General features: G+C 37.2%; 1 protein-coding gene across 1 annotated transcript; it reads right to left on the bottom strand.

The window, feature by feature from the left end:
• Positions 1-284: 284 nt before the first annotated feature.
• Positions 285-2,923, bottom strand: LOC131636120 (protein NRT1/ PTR FAMILY 5.10-like). Its single transcript, XM_058906770.1, has 4 exons — positions 2,646-2,923; positions 2,344-2,561; positions 1,653-2,197; positions 285-1,552 (listed from the first exon to the last, which is right to left on the bottom strand). Exons 1-4 carry the CDS (start codon positions 2,770-2,772, stop codon positions 730-732), a joined length of 1,713 nt encoding a protein of 570 aa, XP_058762753.1. The 5' UTR covers positions 2,773-2,923; the 3' UTR covers positions 285-729.
• Positions 2,924-18,804: the final 15,881 nt, after the last annotated feature.

The raw sequence follows: 18,804 nt of genomic DNA, 5'->3' as shown, positions 1-18,804 counted from the left end.
GCACAGTTCTTGAAAAATCTTCTCATCCATCGTGACCTTTGGTAGCAATCGATTTTCTCCTTCAAGAGAGACTTTCATAAGTCCCTTTTCAATCATGTCAACTCTCTCCTTCATGGTTGTGGCCCCTTGACCTTCAGTGAAAATATCCTAAAACGTTTGTCTACGAGGCTTAGATGCACCTCCATCTAATAGTTTGACTGACGGGGACGGCGCGAAAGCGATGAAAACGGACTCCATGCAAAAAAAAAAAAAACTTCCTTTCTTTTCTCTAAGTATTTCTTTCAATCATCTCCAATTCCTCTCTTTTCTCTAACTAATTATTTTCATAATTTCACTTCATAAAACTTTTTACATTGACAAGATACAAGTTATCTATTTAATGTTTTCTAATATGAGCATCACCAAACCTAGAGAATATTATTATACTAGAATAATGCTATATACAACAAACTTTTTTTCTGCGAATTCCACGAAAGTATGCTTTTATATCATTTCCGGGTACTAATCACTTCTTAAAACATAATCAACCTTAATATGTGCATGAATTCACCCAGATGTACCTCAACCATTATACTCTTCTCCACCTCTTTTACAGTTTTTGTACCACCGATGACATCATTACAGCCTCTCTAAATGTTCTAAACTACAAAGTGCCAAGTAAATGCTTGTCTAATGATACCAAACAGCCCAAGTAGGCAAACATGATAAAATAGAAAAACTACAGAGTGATTATGCTTGTCTGATGGTACCTTTGTGATTATAAGTGTAATATTTTGCAAAATAAAGGAACAAAGTAAAGCCCACCATACTTAATCCAGCAAGAAGCCAATAAAAATAATCAAGATGTGCCTTATTGATATTATCACAAAACCAACTTTCATGACCATCTTTGCCACTCAAATTTTCAATCAGAGAAATGAGAAAGCCACTTAAAAAGCTTCCAACACCAACAATACTCAAGTAGAGTGCAAGTCCCATGCTTCTTAGTTCATTTGGAACTTGATCATAGAAAAATTCTTGAAGACCAACCATTGTAAAAACCTCAGAAATTCCAAACAAAAAGTATTGAGGAATCAACCACCATATACTCATTGGAACTGTTGCATTTGGATCATCAACAAGACCATACTCTTGTGCTGTTTTTAGTCTTTTAGTTTCAACAAATGCTGCGATTACCATTGTGAACATGGATATAAAAACTCCAGTTCCAATTCTTTGAAGCATTGTAATGCCTGAGGGTTTTCCAGTGATAGCTCGTGCTATTGGCACGAATATGCGATCATAGACAGGGCTGAAGAGAATAATTGCGATGCCATTAATCGATTGACATGAAGCGGGTGGTATATCAAAACCGGGAAATATTGTTCTCTCCATAGATCTACCTTGCTTGGTGAAGAATGTAAAGACTTGAGCAAAGACAATACCATAAACCAAACATGTAGTCCAAATTGGAACCAACCTTAGTATTGCCTTTGCTTCTTCCACCTCAACAAGGCTACAAGTATTACCTTCTTTGGATCCCTTTGGTGTTTGCAATGCCTTGTTGAGGAAGCTACCAATGTAGAAAATGCAAATTAGATCAAAATAGTCATAATCGTTTTGGGCTGTTGTTAGAATTGAAAAACAATCATAAATCAAATGGTTATTCTTACCTGAATTGTTCAGAACTTCGACGCAGAAGCATTCCATCACATTCCTCTTCAATAGATGAGTTGGATAAGGCATTTCGCCAATTTCTTATTGCCACGACAAATACACGACCAATTCTAAGAATAGGATTCTTGTTATTATCCTTAATGTTAAACCTATAGGTCATTGATCCAAGCAAGAAAACAAGCAAACCAATGGTCATTACAGTACAAGGGATTCCAAATCCAAGAACCCAACTATAGTTATCTTGTATATAATTCAAGATCGAGATTATTAACGTGCAACCTGCAAGCACCGTAAAATACCACCAATTAAAGAATGAGCTTCTGGCTCTGTGCTCCTTCGGATGTTGTTCGTCGAATTGATCCGCGCCAAAAGCTTGAACACAAGGTTTATGTCCGCCTTGTCCAATGGCAACTAGATAGAGCGAGATGAAGAATAAGATTACTTGTGAATGTTGGGAGCATACTATGAATTTAGTATCAACTTGGCATTTAGATTTGGTGAGGGAAGGAAGCATAGCTGATAATGTTAACAACACCAGTCCCTGTTATTCATATTAAGCCAATGATCAACATTAAAAACAATGAGTCAAACCAATAGAGTTATCATATATTTATTCTATAAAGCTCGGACTCTGACACAGACACCAGAACACGACTCAGATACTTCTAAGATAAGAAATGAACTGACCATGATATAGATGAGAGAAGCGAGTATGATTGTACGGTAGCGTCCAAGAAAAGAATCAGCAAGAAAAGCACCTAAGAGAGGAAGAAGTGAAGATGTTCCAACCCATATATTCACATTCTTTGCAGCTGTTGCAGTGCTCTGGTTGAGTGGTCCTGTAAGATACGATATCAAGTTCCCTTGAATTCCATAGAATGAAATTCTTTCTGCCACTTCCACACCTACAAAGGTAACATTTACAAATTCAAATAACAAATCAAGAAGATGAATCTGTATGTTAATGTTGTAGTATGAAAATGAAGTACCTATGATGAACCAAGCAGATCTCCAGTAACCAGATTTGGATCTAACGGCTGGTTGTCCTCTGTAATCAACGGCACCATCTACAAGAGTGGTTTCAACTTCTAACAAAGTGTCGTTGGGATTCTCCATCAAACTAATGTTGATTCACTTCTTCTTCTTCTTCTTCACTATTAAAGATGATTGTTAGTGTTGTGTAAGAGTGTAGTTCTTCTTTTATTGGAAAAGGGTTAGCTATTTGTTATTTCCATGGAAAAGGGATGTGTACCGTACAAAAAGTGTGAAAATATTCATACTGAATACATGTTCCTAACTCTTGGACAACAATACTAGGTATAGAAAGTAAAGTGGGTCCCCCAGTTTTGGTGGAGTCTCTTCTCCAAATCAATTTTTTTTAGGGTTAATGAACTTTTTGGTCCCTCTAAATATTGCAGATTTCGTTTTTAGTCCCTCCAAAATTTTCCTTTAAGAAATCGTCCCTTTAAAATTTTTCGTCTAAACTATTGGTCCCTAACGTCAAATTTGCTAGAGATTAGCTACGACTTTAGCCATCGATTAGCTACGAAATTTGACGTTAGGGACCAATAGTTCAGAAGAAAAATTTTGAAGGGACGATTTCTTGAAGGAAAATTTTGGAGGGACTAAAAACGAAATTTGAAATATTTAAAGGGACGAAAAAGTTCATTAACCTTTTTTTTTATAACAATTATATAAGTTTTTCCCATGAGTTGATGAAGGTGTATTCATAAGATATTACATTTCAAGTAAAAATTGAAGAATAAATTTATGTTATCTTTGATTAAAAATTATCTTATATTTATAGAAATAGAAGTGGTTGCTTGTGCAGTTATCCTAGAAAAGACAAGTTTGGAGGAGGATTAAGAATTGAATTAAGAGCAAAATGAAAATCAAGTCATAGAGGAAGAATCAGTCAAGGATCAAATCCTAGACACTACATAAGAACATTTAGATATCCCAAAATATTGGAGACTAGCAAAAGATTATCTGATCCAGAGTGTTATCGGAGATATATTCGAAGGAGTTAGCATTAGACGATCTTTCAATAAGGTTTGTAATTTTGTGGCTTTTGTTTCACAAATTGAGCCAACAAGAATAAATAACTTTGTGGCTTATGCTATTCAAGAAGAGATAAATCAATTTGAACGAACCAACGTTTAGGAACTCATTTCCAAAGCTTCAGTTAATCTAGTAATTGGAACCCGGTGAGTCTTTTGCAACAATCTGGATGAAGATGGAAATGTTTTAAGAAATAAAATCAGACTCGTTGTGAAAGGATACAATCAACAGGAAGTAATAGATTTTGATGAAAATTATGCATTTGTAGCTAGAGTAGAAGCCATAAGGATGTTATTAGCCTTCTCTTGCATCATGAACCTCAAACTATTTCAAATGGATGTAAAAAGTGCTTTTCTAAATGATTACATCCAACAAGAGGTATATGTTTATCAACCTCCCGATTTTATCAATCCAACTTTTCTAGATCATGTTTTCATACTTAAGAAGGCACTACATGGGCTAAAATAAACTCCTAGAGCATGTATGAAGGGCTAAGTATATTCTTGCATGAAAACATGTTCTAGAGAGGACAGGTTGATAAAACTGTCTTCAACGAGAAAATTAAGCATGATATGCTACTAGTTCAAATTTAATTCGATGACATTATTTTTTGGTGCTACTAACGAATCTTTAAACAATGAATTCTCCAAGATTATGCATATTAAGATCGAAATATCGATGATGGGAGACCTAAAGTACATTCTAGGACTTTAAATCCATCAAACTAAAAAGGAAACATTCATAAATCAAGCTAAATACTGCAAATATTTACTAAAAATATTTGACATAGAGAAGTCTAGAATAATAGCCACACAAGTGTCAACCTCATGTAACCTCGACAAAGACGAAAATAAAAAACAAATTGAAGAAAGAAAATATCGAGGTATGATATACTCTCTTCTTTATCTAACTGCATCTCGTCCTGATATAGTGTTTGTTGTATGTATGTGTGCACGCTTTCAAGCATCCCCAAAAGAATCACATCCCAGTGTAGTAAAATGCATTATGAGATATCTCTCTAGCACACAACACATGGGTTTGTGGTACCCCAAAGGGACGAAATGTAACTTAGTTTGGTACTCCGACTTCGATTTTGCTAGGTGTAGATTAGATAGGAAAAGTATCAGCGGTACATGGTACTTACTTGGGAACTCGCTTGTCTCATGGCATAGCAAGAAACAAGCAAGTGTCGTGTTATCCACTGTAACACCCCAAATCTACCCCGCAATTAAAGAGGAATATCAGAGTACAAAATTCCAAACAATTAGAACATAACGATTCGGAGCGTCACATTTAAACAACAAACATCGCATACGTATATCATGCTCAATCACTTAGATACATAACACACATGTAGGAGAACAATATCGGAATCATTAATCATTGTCAGCCAATCAAGTACTTGCATCGCAGCGGAAAATCATAAGTCAACAACAATACAACTCATAATGTCAAGGCCAAACACGGCTCAATACATCTAACAAGTCTTAGCATAACATAAGGACAAAGTTCAACAAGGATAAACACAAGAAACAAGACGTAAACAAGTAATCCAACGTTCCCCGAGTGCTACGTATCAGAGCATTGACACACACCGACTCGAGCTATAGGTACACGACTACTCCGCGTCATTACCTGCACGTTACCAACGGAGGGCAACATTCAAACAGAAGGGGTGAGATATCATTCATTATAAAGAAGCGTATGATAATATTCAAAGCGGAGAAATAATCATACATCGGTCACCACTTCTCAACATATATCACTTACTACTATTCACATTATTCAACATCTTACCAACAACAATAATATCAATCTCAATTAAGGCATACATAGGCATTTATCACATATGCTCAACGAAACAACCATCAAATCGACACAAGATAACATTCATGTTATGCACACACGAATATTCAAATACGACTCATCACACGACTTTACTTATGCAACTCGAACAATGCAAATGCATGTGGTACCATTGGAGTAAAACTCCCGTCTCAAACAATTGCCATTGGGCCGTCTCAAACATTCGCCACAAGGGCCGTCTCAAACAATGCAATGAATGTGACTCAATGATGCACATTCACAATCACACTTAACGACATAATCGACTCGAACAACACAATCCACGTAAACGACATGATCAACTTAAACGACATAATCAATTCCGGATATCCAATGTCAACAAAATCTAATGCAAGAAGATTCCAAGAGTATTCAAAGTTACACTAAGCATATTCAATGGAAAGACATCAATTAGGGCTTCACGTAGGTTCAAACGGCACTTAAAAAGGAGTTACGGTTCAAAAGATACTGTCGCGGGGAAAAATCGTTATCTTTTTTTCGAATGAGACACCTGATGCCTTCTTTGGGCTCGAGTGCTCATAAAAATGATTTTTCTTTGTTTCGACCAAACTTTTTATTGTTTCCAGAATAGGAAAAGGAAAAAAGTTGCAATAACCTAAAAAGTGGGGGAGAGATCTTGGGTAAGAGGGTTGGTTATACGAAGGGAAGGTATTAGCACCCAACGTATCTATAGTACTCTATAGGCTTCTTTGTTGTGTTTTTCATTCCATGTTATTGAGAGGTTCTGTTGAAATAGGTGGGACCTAAGGTGTTTGTTTGATTATGCTCGCAAAGATCATCGCGATCCTCTGCATACATATCCCTTAGAGGGAATCAGAGCATCTGTAGCTCGGGTCTACGGGTGCTAAGGTTTGAGTGGTTTGAGGGAGAAGTTTTGCTCGCCAAGGATACGGCCTTGTGCCTACGTATTCTCAAAGGGATGTTAAGAAAGTCAGAGCAATCGTAGTTCCCACTTATGCTAGTGAAAGCAAAGGAAAAGAGACAAATGTCATCTAAATGTTCGATGTATCTAATCTATATCATCACATACATCTGTTTGATTTTTGTTTGAAAATCTTTTCATTATAAGCCCTGGGCCATGCCACTTATGGTGCTTAGAATGATAAAGATGCTTTTTAGCCAGCCTTGTGGCAAAAACTTTCAATGAAGTCAGCCTTGTGACAAAAAGTTTTGATTAATCAGCCAGCCTTGTGGCAAAATTTTCAATGAAGTCAGCCTTGTGACAAAAACTTTGATTAATCAGCCAGTATGGTGGCAAAAAGGTTTGATTGATCAGCCAGCCTTGTGGCAAAAAAGTTAAGTTGATTGATTGATTGATTGATTGTTTGTGATGATATAGATGAGATACTCCTATCATAGAGATGATAAATGTCTAATCTCCTAGGGTATTTGATTTGGATATTGGGGATGCTTATAAGAAGCCCGTGGGTCCTTGTACGAAGCCCAAGAGGAGGCTATTCGAGGGTCTTTGCATTGTAAGCCCAAGAGGAGGCTATGGGAGGGACAATCGAGGGTCCTTGCATTGTAAGCCCAAGAGGAGGCTATGGGAGGGACAATCGAGGGTCCTTGCATTGTAAGCCTAAGAGGAGGCTATGGGAGGGACAAGTCGTTTGTACAAAGCCCAAGAGGAGGCGTGGTATAGTTGGTTTGAGCTCTTAGAGCGATTTCACCGGGAAACCATACTCTATGTCCTAACCTAAACTAGGGAGATTCTTTGCACGAAGCCCAATAGGAGGCTATGGGGAACTGTGGTTGTCGTTTTTTTTACCTCCCCGTTTCACTTGGGAGGACGGCACGCTAGACCCTTCACGCGAAATTTGGAAGGAGAATGCGCCCGTGGTGGGATGAATTTTATTTCAGTTCTTCCTACGATATCACACGAACTTTCTTATTGTCCTACGAGTAGGAAAGGGGAAAAAAGATCTCAACTAAACCTTAGGAGTTTGCTAAGTGTGGGGATTTCACCTAGACTAGAAATTCTGGAGTCCGGGGGGTCGGTTATACATAGGGAAGTGTTTAAACACCCTACATATCTGTAGTACTCTACAGGAACCTTCTCTATGTCATTGTGATTGTGTTTGCTGCTAATGATTGGGAAAGTTTCTCCTTTGTGTTAGGAGAAGGAATTGAATTGATTTGGAAAGACTGACAGACAGACAAACTGACTATTTTTGGTATTTTATTAGCTCGCTGAGATTCCTTGTGAACCTCATGCCTACATATCCCTAGTGGAAGTCAGAGCTTAATGTAGTTCGGGGAACTAACTAGGGAAATTAATTATTTTTGGTGCCTTGCTTGAAGCTCAAGGTTGAAGCTTTGAATTAAATCTCTGTTTACAGTAAAGAGGCATGAAATCATCTTTACAGAGAGGTATTTGTACTATTCTACCACAAACATTTAAAAGAGTGACAGAATAACTGGATTAATTTCATTCAAGAGGGGGACCTTACTTGTGTGTGTGCAAGTATGCCAGTCAGATGCCTCTTAAATGAAAGAAAGATGCTCATCCAAATTAGGGAAAGTTACCACATGTCTGGGTTTTACTGCCAGCTCATGCCTTTCAAAATCCTAAATGGGAGACTTGATTGAAATTGAAATTGAAATTGAAATGTTTGAAATGTTTGTTTGTTTGAATGTGGTAGAGTAGTAAAAATATCTCTCTATAGAGATAAGCTATGTCTATCTACTGTATAAAAGATTTGACTTTAGCTGGCTTGTATGAGGCCCAAGCTTGAGGCTTTTTGATTGATTTATTAATATATTGACTCTGGGAGATGACTCCACTGGGGATTAATTACAGGGTATTTTTGTGTTCTGTACAAAGCCCAGAATTGAGGCTGACTCTATTTGGAGAGTGTTTATTTGATGGATTTTTATTTGGTGTTCTGTACAAAGCCCAGAATTGAGGCTGACTCTACTTAGGGAGACTATATTTGTGTGCCTTGTACAAAGCCCAAGGTTGTGGCTGACTGCTGAAGATAACTGAATTTTTGAGACTATGAATGACTCTATTTTGTGTGCCTTGTACAAAGCCCAAGGTTATGGCTGACTCTAGCTAGGGAAAACATTATTTTCTGCCTTGTACAAAGCCCAAGGTTGTGGCAGACTCTTTACATGAGAGTTTTATTGTTTGGTGCTTTGTATGAAGCCCAAGGTTGAGGCTAACTGTTTTTGTTGGTTTTGACTCTATTGAGGAGATTTTATTTATTAAAAGACTGTTTTTTGATGGAAGCTAACCCTTTCCAGGGGTTTTGACTCAGGTGGTGAATTTGTCTGTTAAAAGACTGACTTTATCATGTTTTTTGGAGGCTGACCCTTTCCAGGGGTTTTGACTCTTTTGGGGAAATTATCTCCTAAGAGAATGAATTAATTGGTTTTTTTGACATTTTTTATTAATTGACTTTGGAGGCTAACCCTTTCCAGGGGTTTTTGTTAAAATGATGGCAGAAAGATTATCTAATGGAGACTTCTTGTTTAAAGCCCAAGATGAAGGCTGACACATGCTGAGGATGATCCAACATGGATCCTAGACTCTGCTAAGGAAAAATTGATGAAGATAAGGGTGATAGAGACTGTCCATGTCTCTCATTCCAAAAGGGGTACTCAATGTAAAATTGAGACAATCTTAGCTTGTTTAAAGTCTGGTTTAAATTTGAAGAAACTCACCAGGGTAGGCTAAAAGGTGACTAAAGACCTGTTCCTATGTTTATAAGAAACCTGATGGGTCCTTGTATACAAGCTCAAAAGGAAGCTGGAAATGCTTTTAAGAAGCCTGTGGGTCCTTGTACAAAGCCCAAGAGGAGGCTAATCGAGGGTCCTTGTTATAGCACAAGAGAAAGCTATGTAGTTTTGAACTTATTTTGGCTCTAAGCAAATGGGTAAGAGGTTTCACCGGGAATAATTCCTCTTTGGGTGGATGTGTCCTATTTTTTTGGATTCTAAGGTTTTTGCCAAGATGTTTCACCGGGAATAATTCATCTTGGGGGTTTGAACTACAGATCTCTAATTAGGAAAGAGCCTTCACCGGGAAGACATTCTCAATCCTAGGTCATATTCCTATAATATATATATAGTTTAACTGTCCTAAGGTTTATACTCAAACGTAGTTCTAAACTAATATATATGCACAGTTTATATTTGACAGTAATTTAAACAAAGACTGTAAATTAAAAGCTTGTAAAGCCTAACCTGGATGGAGTGGAGGCCTTTGAAGAAGTATGTACAGAGCCTCAACAATATTTTTGTTGTTTTGTTGATAACAATTGAATATTTATTATAAACAGTTAAGGGTTTTTGAAAACAGAAGAAGTGAAGATGGACAAAGGTCACATAGGTATCTGAAGAGTTTCACCGGGAATAATGCCGTTCAAATACCAGAAGAATGTTTTGAAAACAGAAAGGAGATTTTGAAAATACAGTTTTGAAAACAAGCTAAGAAGAGAAGGTGTTTGGGACTTACACTCTATTAGAGGCCCAGTACTTTACAGTACTGGTTACAAAAGCAGTTTTCAAAATGATTTGAAATGATATAAGGTTTTGTTGTTTGAAAACCTTAATCATTTGATTTAAACGGAGATTGAAAACAGTTTTGAAAATTGACAAAAAGTCAACTTAATTAAGGTAAAGAATAAAGATCTATGCCTAATTAAGACCTAAACAATTAGGGTTTTATCATAAACTTATTTTCAAAATAATTAGGTTAAAACAAAATGAATATATATATATATATTTAAAGTTTTTAAGAAAACACTTTAAAACATACTATGTTAAACCTAATTAAAATACATGAAATAAATAATATTTTTATGATTTTTTTGATTATTCACAAAATAGGTATATTAAATAAAAAGTGTGTGAAAAATGAAGTGAAAATGATTTAATTTGATAGGTTAAATAATCATGTGAAGTTTAGAAATGTCTCCACCAAGGCTTGAACTCACGCCCTTTAGGTCACACACCCAAAACCACACCACTGAGCCAACGCGCGCATGGTGATAGCAACTCTCACTCATTTGGTTATGTTTCAAAACAAGTGATAAATCATTGAAAAATAAAAGAATCAAAAAGTCTGGGGCGAGGGGGATTCGAACCCCAGACTTGAGGCATGAGGAGACTAAGGGCGTATGTGAGGCCACTAGGGCAAACGATGAATTCGTTTGTAAAACGCATTCCATTCAAAATAAAATAAACTTTGTTCAGAGATTTAAAAAATGGCGCCACCCTCCATCTTCGTCTTCAACCTCAAGCTCCAACATTTTTGAAATTCTGATTCTCTCAAATCTCAACCAATGGTCCAGGTGTAAACATGAAACTTGTTCTAAATTCACTCACGGTTCTAAATGTATAACTAATATATATTTATATTAACTACATCTAACTAATTTACCAGAAATTGTGAAGAACCCTAAAATTTAAAAATCAAATTAAATGACTATACTGAAAGATAAATGAATGATGATAGAGGGTTTTCAATCCTCTGATGATGCTGAACAAGATAGAATCGAGCTATTTCTAAAAGAATGCTTAAATTAAAGAGGTGGAGTTCAGAAACTTACCTCTGAAAATGGAGGTCGTGAGGATGATAGAGAGCAACTGGGCTTGTATGAATGATCCCAAAAGCTTCCTTGTGACTCAGTGATGCTAACTGAATGCTTGTTGTAACCTCAATCCTCCTGAATTGTTCTATGGACCTCCCTCGATTTGAGCTTCAAGTGAACATGGAGAGTGATGATTCTTGAGTTACAGATGAGCTGCAGCCATCTGAACAGCTTCACTACCTCCTATGGAACATGCCTGGATGCTTGGCTTGATTGGAAACCTTCTGAATTGCACTATGGACCTCCAACTGCAACTGCTCCAAAGTGAGAGCAACAATGGTGTTCCTCCACTTACAGAAGTGATCCAGGTGCTTGGATCACCTCAAATGACCTCCCTTGAGATGTTAGAATGCTTACTTTCCAAAGATAAGCTCTGGTTTGAAGAAAACGATTCTTCTTGCCAAAGAACTTTGAAAAACAATAAGCATGAGAAGAGAAAGAGAAAGCAAGGAATATGGTTGCTTTGGTGTGTTTTTCTACTGAGGTATGCTCTCCTATTTATAGGCAAATGATTCAGTACTGATTGAGAGAGTGAGCTTGCTTAGTGAAGTGAATTTGGTTTCTTAGCCATGAAGAAATTTCAAAGAATATCCAAGTGTGATCATTGCATTTTCGAGCCAGCTCCCTATCCATTGATTCTATCTGATCTTAGGGAACATTTCAGATACAAAGTGAGCTCTAATTGGTTGGTGAGAAGATTCCTTGGGTGATTCATCAATTTGCCATAAATTCTCAAATGTAATCATTACATAATCACATGTTCTTGTTTTTAGAATCTTCCTCAATTATCATGGCATGGTGAAAATGAATGCATGGCATGTTTTCAGATGTGTTATGGGTCGTGTAGCATCCATAATTGAGGTCATATGCACAAAATTGCAAAGTTCCAAAATGATGCATGACCTATAATTTTACTTCATGAGGCCAACTTTGAACAAGCATAACTCCTAGCTCAAAATGAATTTGGAGAAGGTTGAACACAATTTGGAAAGCCCTAAACATCTACTTCAAATCATTAGTTTGGAGTTTCTTCAGAATCCTTTGGCAAATTTGTGAAAAATGAGGCCAAAGTTGGAAGAAAATTAGGTTAAAACACTTAGAAAATTTTCTAAGTGTTTATGACCTAAAACTTCAAAATTTCCAAAACTCTTAAATGATTGATCTTTTGAAAAAAGTTCCATTGTAAGATGTTGTTTTATTTTGCAAGATCTACAACTTTCATGTTGGAAGTTTTTTGAGTTGTGTAGGTGAAATTTTGAGTTCTCACCATGCCTCAAAAAACCCTAATTCCCGACTTTTCGCTCCTTGATGAATTTCTTTGAATTTCTTTGGTCAAATGACTTTAATATCCATATATTGATGATATTGATCCTTGAAAGCCATGGTTTGACCAAAAATCTCAAAAGTCAATGGTGATCCCATACAGTTGACTTTTTCCAGATATGGTGAGATTTTGGACTTTTGTGTAGAATCAAGATCTTTTCCTCAGATGAATGATGTAAATGGATTATATTGAGGTAGTAGAGACTCTTGAATCATGTCTTGAGTTTTGGATCCATGCCCTGATTAAAAAGTCAACTATCTTGGGGAATTAGGTCAAAAACCCTAATTGTCGACCAGAGGACAATGATGACTGTAGACTTTGAATTGAGGTGTAATGTCCAGTGGATCTTGTCATATGAGTTATTTGAAGATGATTGATGTCTTTGAATGGTCCCCTAGGGCTTTTTAGGGTTTCCCAAAGGTGATCCCTGAGTTCAGTCCTTGATAGGCTAAAAAAAAAAGCCCTAGTCTGGTGACCTGAGTAACTCTGTACTTAGATGGCTGGGTGTCTAATCAATCATAGGTGAAATAATGAAGCTCCTGAGTCTTAGAGACTAATCCTTCTATTGATTGATCCTTTGCCTGAGTTTTCTTGTTTTTGAGCATCCTTGATTAAATGCCAGATGAAGAAGTGACTGCTCTGGGTACTTGCTTTGACCTGATGAAAATCCTAAAGATATGTCATCTCAGGGGGGTCAAAAATTAGGGTATGACAGATGCCCCTATTTAAGTTTCTTTTATCTGGAGGGAGAGAGATTGATATCTCGATCTTTCCTGCGTAAAAGAGACTTAAATATCGAGGAATGCCCGAATTTTGGGCGCTCTTGAGATGTTGTAATTGATAAAATATTTGCATGACTTTGATCCCGTTGTCGCACTCGGCGGGGATGAGGAGACAAACTCCTGTAGAAATACTTGATGTGGATTCTGGAGAATGGATGACAGTGTAGGATGCGCAACCCATCTTCCTTAACTAAGTGTTAATACTTAGAAAAAGGTAAACAACCTCCTCTCGTTCCGGATGTCCAAATCTCGAAACTGGTCTTAGTTGTGTTTGGACAATATCTCAGATAAAGAGAAAATCTCCAAAGGTTTGTTTCCTCATCAAACTTCTTACCAGCACTTGGAGGTAAGATACCATTTGACGGTAAATAAAGAAACTTCAAGGGTTTGTTTCCTTATCAAACTTCTTACCAGCACTTGGAGGTAAGATACCATTTGACGGTAAATAAAGAAACTTCAAAGGTTTGTTTCCTCATCAAACTTCTCATCAGCACTTGGAGATGAGACGCCATTTGATGGTAATAAAGAAACATCAAAGGTTTGTTTCCTCATCAAACTTCTCATCAGCACTTGGAGATGAGACACCATTTGATGGTAGTAGAGAAACTTCACCATCTTCCCTTTTGACTTGACGTCTTTGAAGGATTGTCATATGGTCCCGCGCTCTTTTGAGGGGCTAATGACTTTGTTTGAAGGCGGACGAACTGTTTTCGGGGTGAAAACCGCCATTCGTCGACTGATGCCGGGGAACCAACAAACTGTTTTCCTAAGAGGAAAACTGCCATTCGTCGACTCTGTGGGGAACTAAACATCCCAGAAACAGACAAACTGTTTGAAGAAACTGCCATTTGTCGATCTCTTAAGTATTTAACAGACAAACTGTCTTTCCTTGGGGAAAGGCTGCCATTTGCCAATTGCTAGGGGAACAAACTGTCTTCTACTAGGAGACTGCCATTTGCCGACTGTCGTGAAAGAAAGTGAGCAAACTGTCTTCTGCTGAAAGAGACTGCCATTTGCTGACTTTGTTGAGGAATCTTTGAGCGAAACGAACTGTCTTCATGAAGAAAGCTGCCATTCGTTACTTCTGCTCGAAAAAGTAAGTGAACTGTCTCTCGCTGAAAAAGACTACTATTCACTGACTTTGCTGGAGAATCTGAACTATCTTCAGGACGAAGACTACCATTCACTGACTCCGCTGGGGAATCTGAACTATCTTCTGGACGAAGACTACCATTCACTGACTCCGCTGGGGAATCTGAACTATCTTCTGGACAAAGACTAGCATTCACTGATTCCGCTAGGGAATCATTTGTCAATCTGCTGGGAGATTCTGAATTATTTTCTTTGACGAATAAGTGGCATCTCTTGACCCTGCTGGGGAAATACCAAACTGTTTTTCAGGAGGAAAAACTACCACTTGTCAATTATGTCGAGGAATCCATACTCTTCGGAGAAGAGAAACCGCTCATCGGCCTTGTGAGGAATTCCAAAATGCGAAACAGACTATCTTATCTGAAGAAAACTGTCGAGTGTCGCTCTGCAGGAGAATCTCGGCTGAGGAATTCCAAAAGTGAACAAACTATCTCTTTGAGGGAGACTACCATTTGTTGACTTGCTTGGGGAGATCCTCGTGTATGAACTGTTGTCTCGAAGGAAAAAGCTTCTCCGGAACTTGCAGGGGAAACTTGAGTTCATGCCTTAATGACTTAGGCATTCACATGATCAAAGCCTGACTCGACTATGCAATTATGATGTAATGTATGCATGAATATTATGACAATGATAAAATGTAAAGTGAATGTGAATGGAATTGTCGCGGATGTAAAATCCTATGATACGACTTGAATTCTTGTTGATCAGAAGATGTCCTCTTCTTGTAGTTCGAACTCTGTTGGGAAGATCTGGTTATCAGCTGTCCGCTGTCCGAAGTGAGTAATACGAATTGAATTGAAGATCCGTCATTGGGAGATGTTCGCAAAGCGACCTCATGGGGAAATATTGGTTCCCGGAGTCTCAACCGTTCTTGGAGCAACTGTTTGCATTCTTCCTATTGTTTGTAAACCTTAGAAAGAAATTTCACCTTTATTTTTGCAAGTAAATTCATTTTATTTTATGAAAACATTTATTTCAAGAAACTGACTGTTTAAATTCAAAATGCATTTCAAGAAACTCAAAAAGACTAGATTGCAAAAGAAAAGCACAAGGCTCAAATTATTATATATGGAATGGTAATCAGCCAAATGCTTGATTCCATGGAGTATTTACAAAGTTGGAAATTGGTAATTTTCAGGAAAAGGGCTACGATGAAACGTGACGACCGTTATCTTTCCCTTCCACTCCGAGTTGCGCTGTATTCGTGCTTCGTAGAAGATGACCTACTGCTGATGAATACTCCGCTATGGATTTTGAATGATCAAGTTTGTCCTGAACACAGTTACTTGCCATATATCCCTAACTTTTGCGTAAACTACCCCTTTCGGGTTTTAAGTCTACCGGGATTGATTAATATATATATATATATATATATTTTTTTTTATGTCTCTAATTTTTGCCTGAATCGCCCTTTCGGGTTTTCGATTCACCGAGACGCTCTTTTTTGCCTAAGTCGCTCTTTGCGAGTTTTCAACTTAGCGAGCTGTTCTTTTGTTTATTTAGGCGAAGTATTTCTTGACTGCGTCGACGTTCACAGGACGGGTGAATTCTTCTCCATCCATAGTCGTGAGTATTAAGGCTCCTCCTGAGAAAGCTCTCTTGACCACGTAGGGGCCGTCATAATTGGGAGTCCATTTCCCTCTCGAATCTGTGAGAAAAGATTGAATCTTTTTTAGTACAAGGTGTAATACGGTGAACTGACTTTATTTGAAATGTACGGTAAGCAAGAGTCGCCACCGACTTTTATTTTATCCAAACAATATTCGGAAAGGCAAAAAGAAACAGAAAAAAACCTTTAAAGAAAATCTAAGTTCGGGGGGTAATTTATGCAAAGGGAAGGTGTAAGGCACCCTTTGCATCCATGGTTTTCCATGGGCTCTTAATTGCTTTGCTTGCTCGTTTGTTTAGAAAATGTAGATGAAAGAGATAGGGACTTTAGCTTGTGAATAAGCGTTGCCCTTTTGAAAAATTATGAGAAAGAATATAATAAAAAGGTTTGAGCATTGCAAGGCAATTAGGGGCAATTACCTTAAACTCAGATGATAGGTCTCTTTTTAGCCTTTCAGAATGAAAGGGTCTATCCTTGCCATAAGAGGGCAGGAAGCCTTTCGTTTGGAGGTTGAAGGGTCATCGAAGCATCCTTTGCCATAAGACTGTCCCATGCCATAGAAGGGCAGGTAGTCTAAGGCAAGGATCAGAATAAGCCATTTCGTAGGCAGCCAGAAGATACCTCAGCCTTTTTCCATAGGCAACTTCCGAGGGTCGAGGTCATTTTTGTGTATCGAAGGCAGCATCATTAGGGACCATGACCTTTAATCGAGGCAACATGGCTGAGGTATCCTCGTATTCGAGGGACTGGCTATTCTGCACAAAATACAATGCAACAAGGCAACAGGCAACAAGGCAACAGGCAACAAGGCAACAGAGAGGTTACCCAAAAGTGTGCGTGTGTGCATCAATCACGTGATCATATTCGAATATATTATCTTGTAAAATTAGTGATTCTATGTTCAATTCAAAGGTTGCACTCCCTAGGATTACTAACCACGCATTTAAATAATATAACCAAAACAGATATGGGGGAGGGAAATTGTAACCAGCGGATCCCTTAATAGGGTTTGATATAAGTAATAATAAAAGGCATAAAATAAAATGAGGTTTAGGGTTACCAATGACGTAGCTTTGGCAATTGATAAACCTGAAAAGGAGGAAGAACAAGAAGGCAAAGTACAGTGAGTGCATTATTAGTTCAGAAACAATCATAGTTAACTCTAATCAATAAAATAACAATAAAAGAAAAAGGGTAAAAGAAACTTAGCTTTGATTGACGAAGGTTGATAGTCGGAGGTAGCCTGAAGCATTGACTCTGACCATCTGAGAATTGACAGAAGAATAAAATACAGTGAGTGTATGGCTAATTCAACAACAATTAAGGCTAACTCTAATTTGGAGGGAAGAAACAAAAATAAAATAGAATGAATATTTAAAATAAATATGAAATAGGACTTAGCTTTTAATTTGACGTGGCGTGCAGTCGGAGTGTATTTGAAGCAACTCTGAAAATTTGACACAAAGGAGAGAACCGGAAATGCAGACCCTAACAATAAACCCCTAAGGTTTATTTATTAAGAAAACTTGTTGTGACTAGAATCATGTATGGTCGAATCCAATGCTCACGATGGTATTACCTCGCAAAAACACGAAAATGGTTAGTACTAAAAACATATGACAATAGGCTTTCTAAATTCTAAAAGAGAATTAAAAATTAAATAACATATTTTTTGTGTTCTTAATATGAGAAAGAAAATTTAATTACATGTTTTGTACTTTTCAATATTTTTTATGGCAACAAGGAAGCTAATTTAAATAAAAAAACGAGAATTAAATTAAATAGACTCTAAAATCTAAATTAAACAGAAAGACCAAATAATGCCGAACAAACGAGTCATGAAGATTAGGATGCTAAATACCTTTAAGCCATGGAAAATCCTAATTTAATTCTAAAAATAAAAGAGAGATGAGAAGATGATTAAATTACCAAAATAATAGTAACTAGAAAATACCATATTACTAGCAACTGGGACGTCATTCTTTCTAATTGAAAATCAAACAGTAATTTGAAAACCATGAACTTTGACTTGGCTACACCATGTTGAAATATATCCACCAATTCAAACGCGACAAGTGTCATTTGATAAGAATAATTAAAAGAAAATGAAATTGTAATGCAAAAGTACTAGTGTCATACCCCAAAATTTGCCCATGCTATTTTTCATACACAAAACCAAATCAAAAGACAAAGCTCCAAAACACAGTCTCCCACACAGAAGTTCTAAACTAGGGTTTGAATAATTCAGAGGAAAATCATTGAATCAATGGCTCAAGGTGGTTCCATAGGGTCACTAACATCCCAAAGTATCTCCATATAAAGTTTCAAGTCAAACAGAGCAAATTTAGTCCCTCAAATCCTGATTAGGTCAACAGTCGACTCCCAAGGGCAAAACAGTCATTATACAGTCAAAACTCAAGATATTTGGTCAACAACATTCTCATAACCCTAAAATCATCATTTGATCAAGGGTTGATCATGATGATGCAAGGAAAGATCAGAGAAGTCAAAAGTCAAGAGTTACTATTTTGGGCATGAACTGAAAAAGTCAACCAAACTTTGAAAATTCACCAAATATTCATACTTCATCAGAAAAATTCCCACCAAAGCTCATTTTGAAGAGAATTCATTCCTCTATCCAATGATCCAAGAATCAAAGCTCATAGATCAATGGTTCAGGAGATATGGCTTCATACATTATAGGTCCTCTTCAAAAGTCAACAAAAAGACACTTTTTTCAAAAGGTCATAAAATGAG

Source organism: Vicia villosa, unplaced genomic scaffold (assembly GCF_029867415.1).
Source record: "Vicia villosa cultivar HV-30 ecotype Madison, WI unplaced genomic scaffold, Vvil1.0 ctg.001641F_1_1, whole genome shotgun sequence".
Classification (NCBI taxonomy): domain Eukaryota; kingdom Viridiplantae; phylum Streptophyta; class Magnoliopsida; order Fabales; family Fabaceae; genus Vicia; species Vicia villosa.
This window is presented reverse-complemented; position numbering and strand designations above follow the sequence as displayed.

Excerpts from the sequence above, each read along its gene's own strand:
- LOC131636120 (XM_058906770.1), bottom strand. The coding sequence starts at position 2,772 with ATGGAGAATCCCAACGACACTTTGTTAGAAGTTGAAACCACTCTTGTA. Across the intron at positions 2,562-2,645 it reads ATCTGCTTGGTTCATCATAG|GTGTGGAAGTGGCAGAAAGA; the intron begins GTACTTCATTTT and ends TTACCTTTGTAG. Across the intron at positions 2,198-2,343 it reads CTTCTCTCATCTATATCATG|GGACTGGTGTTGTTAACATT; the intron begins GTCAGTTCATTT and ends TATGAATAACAG.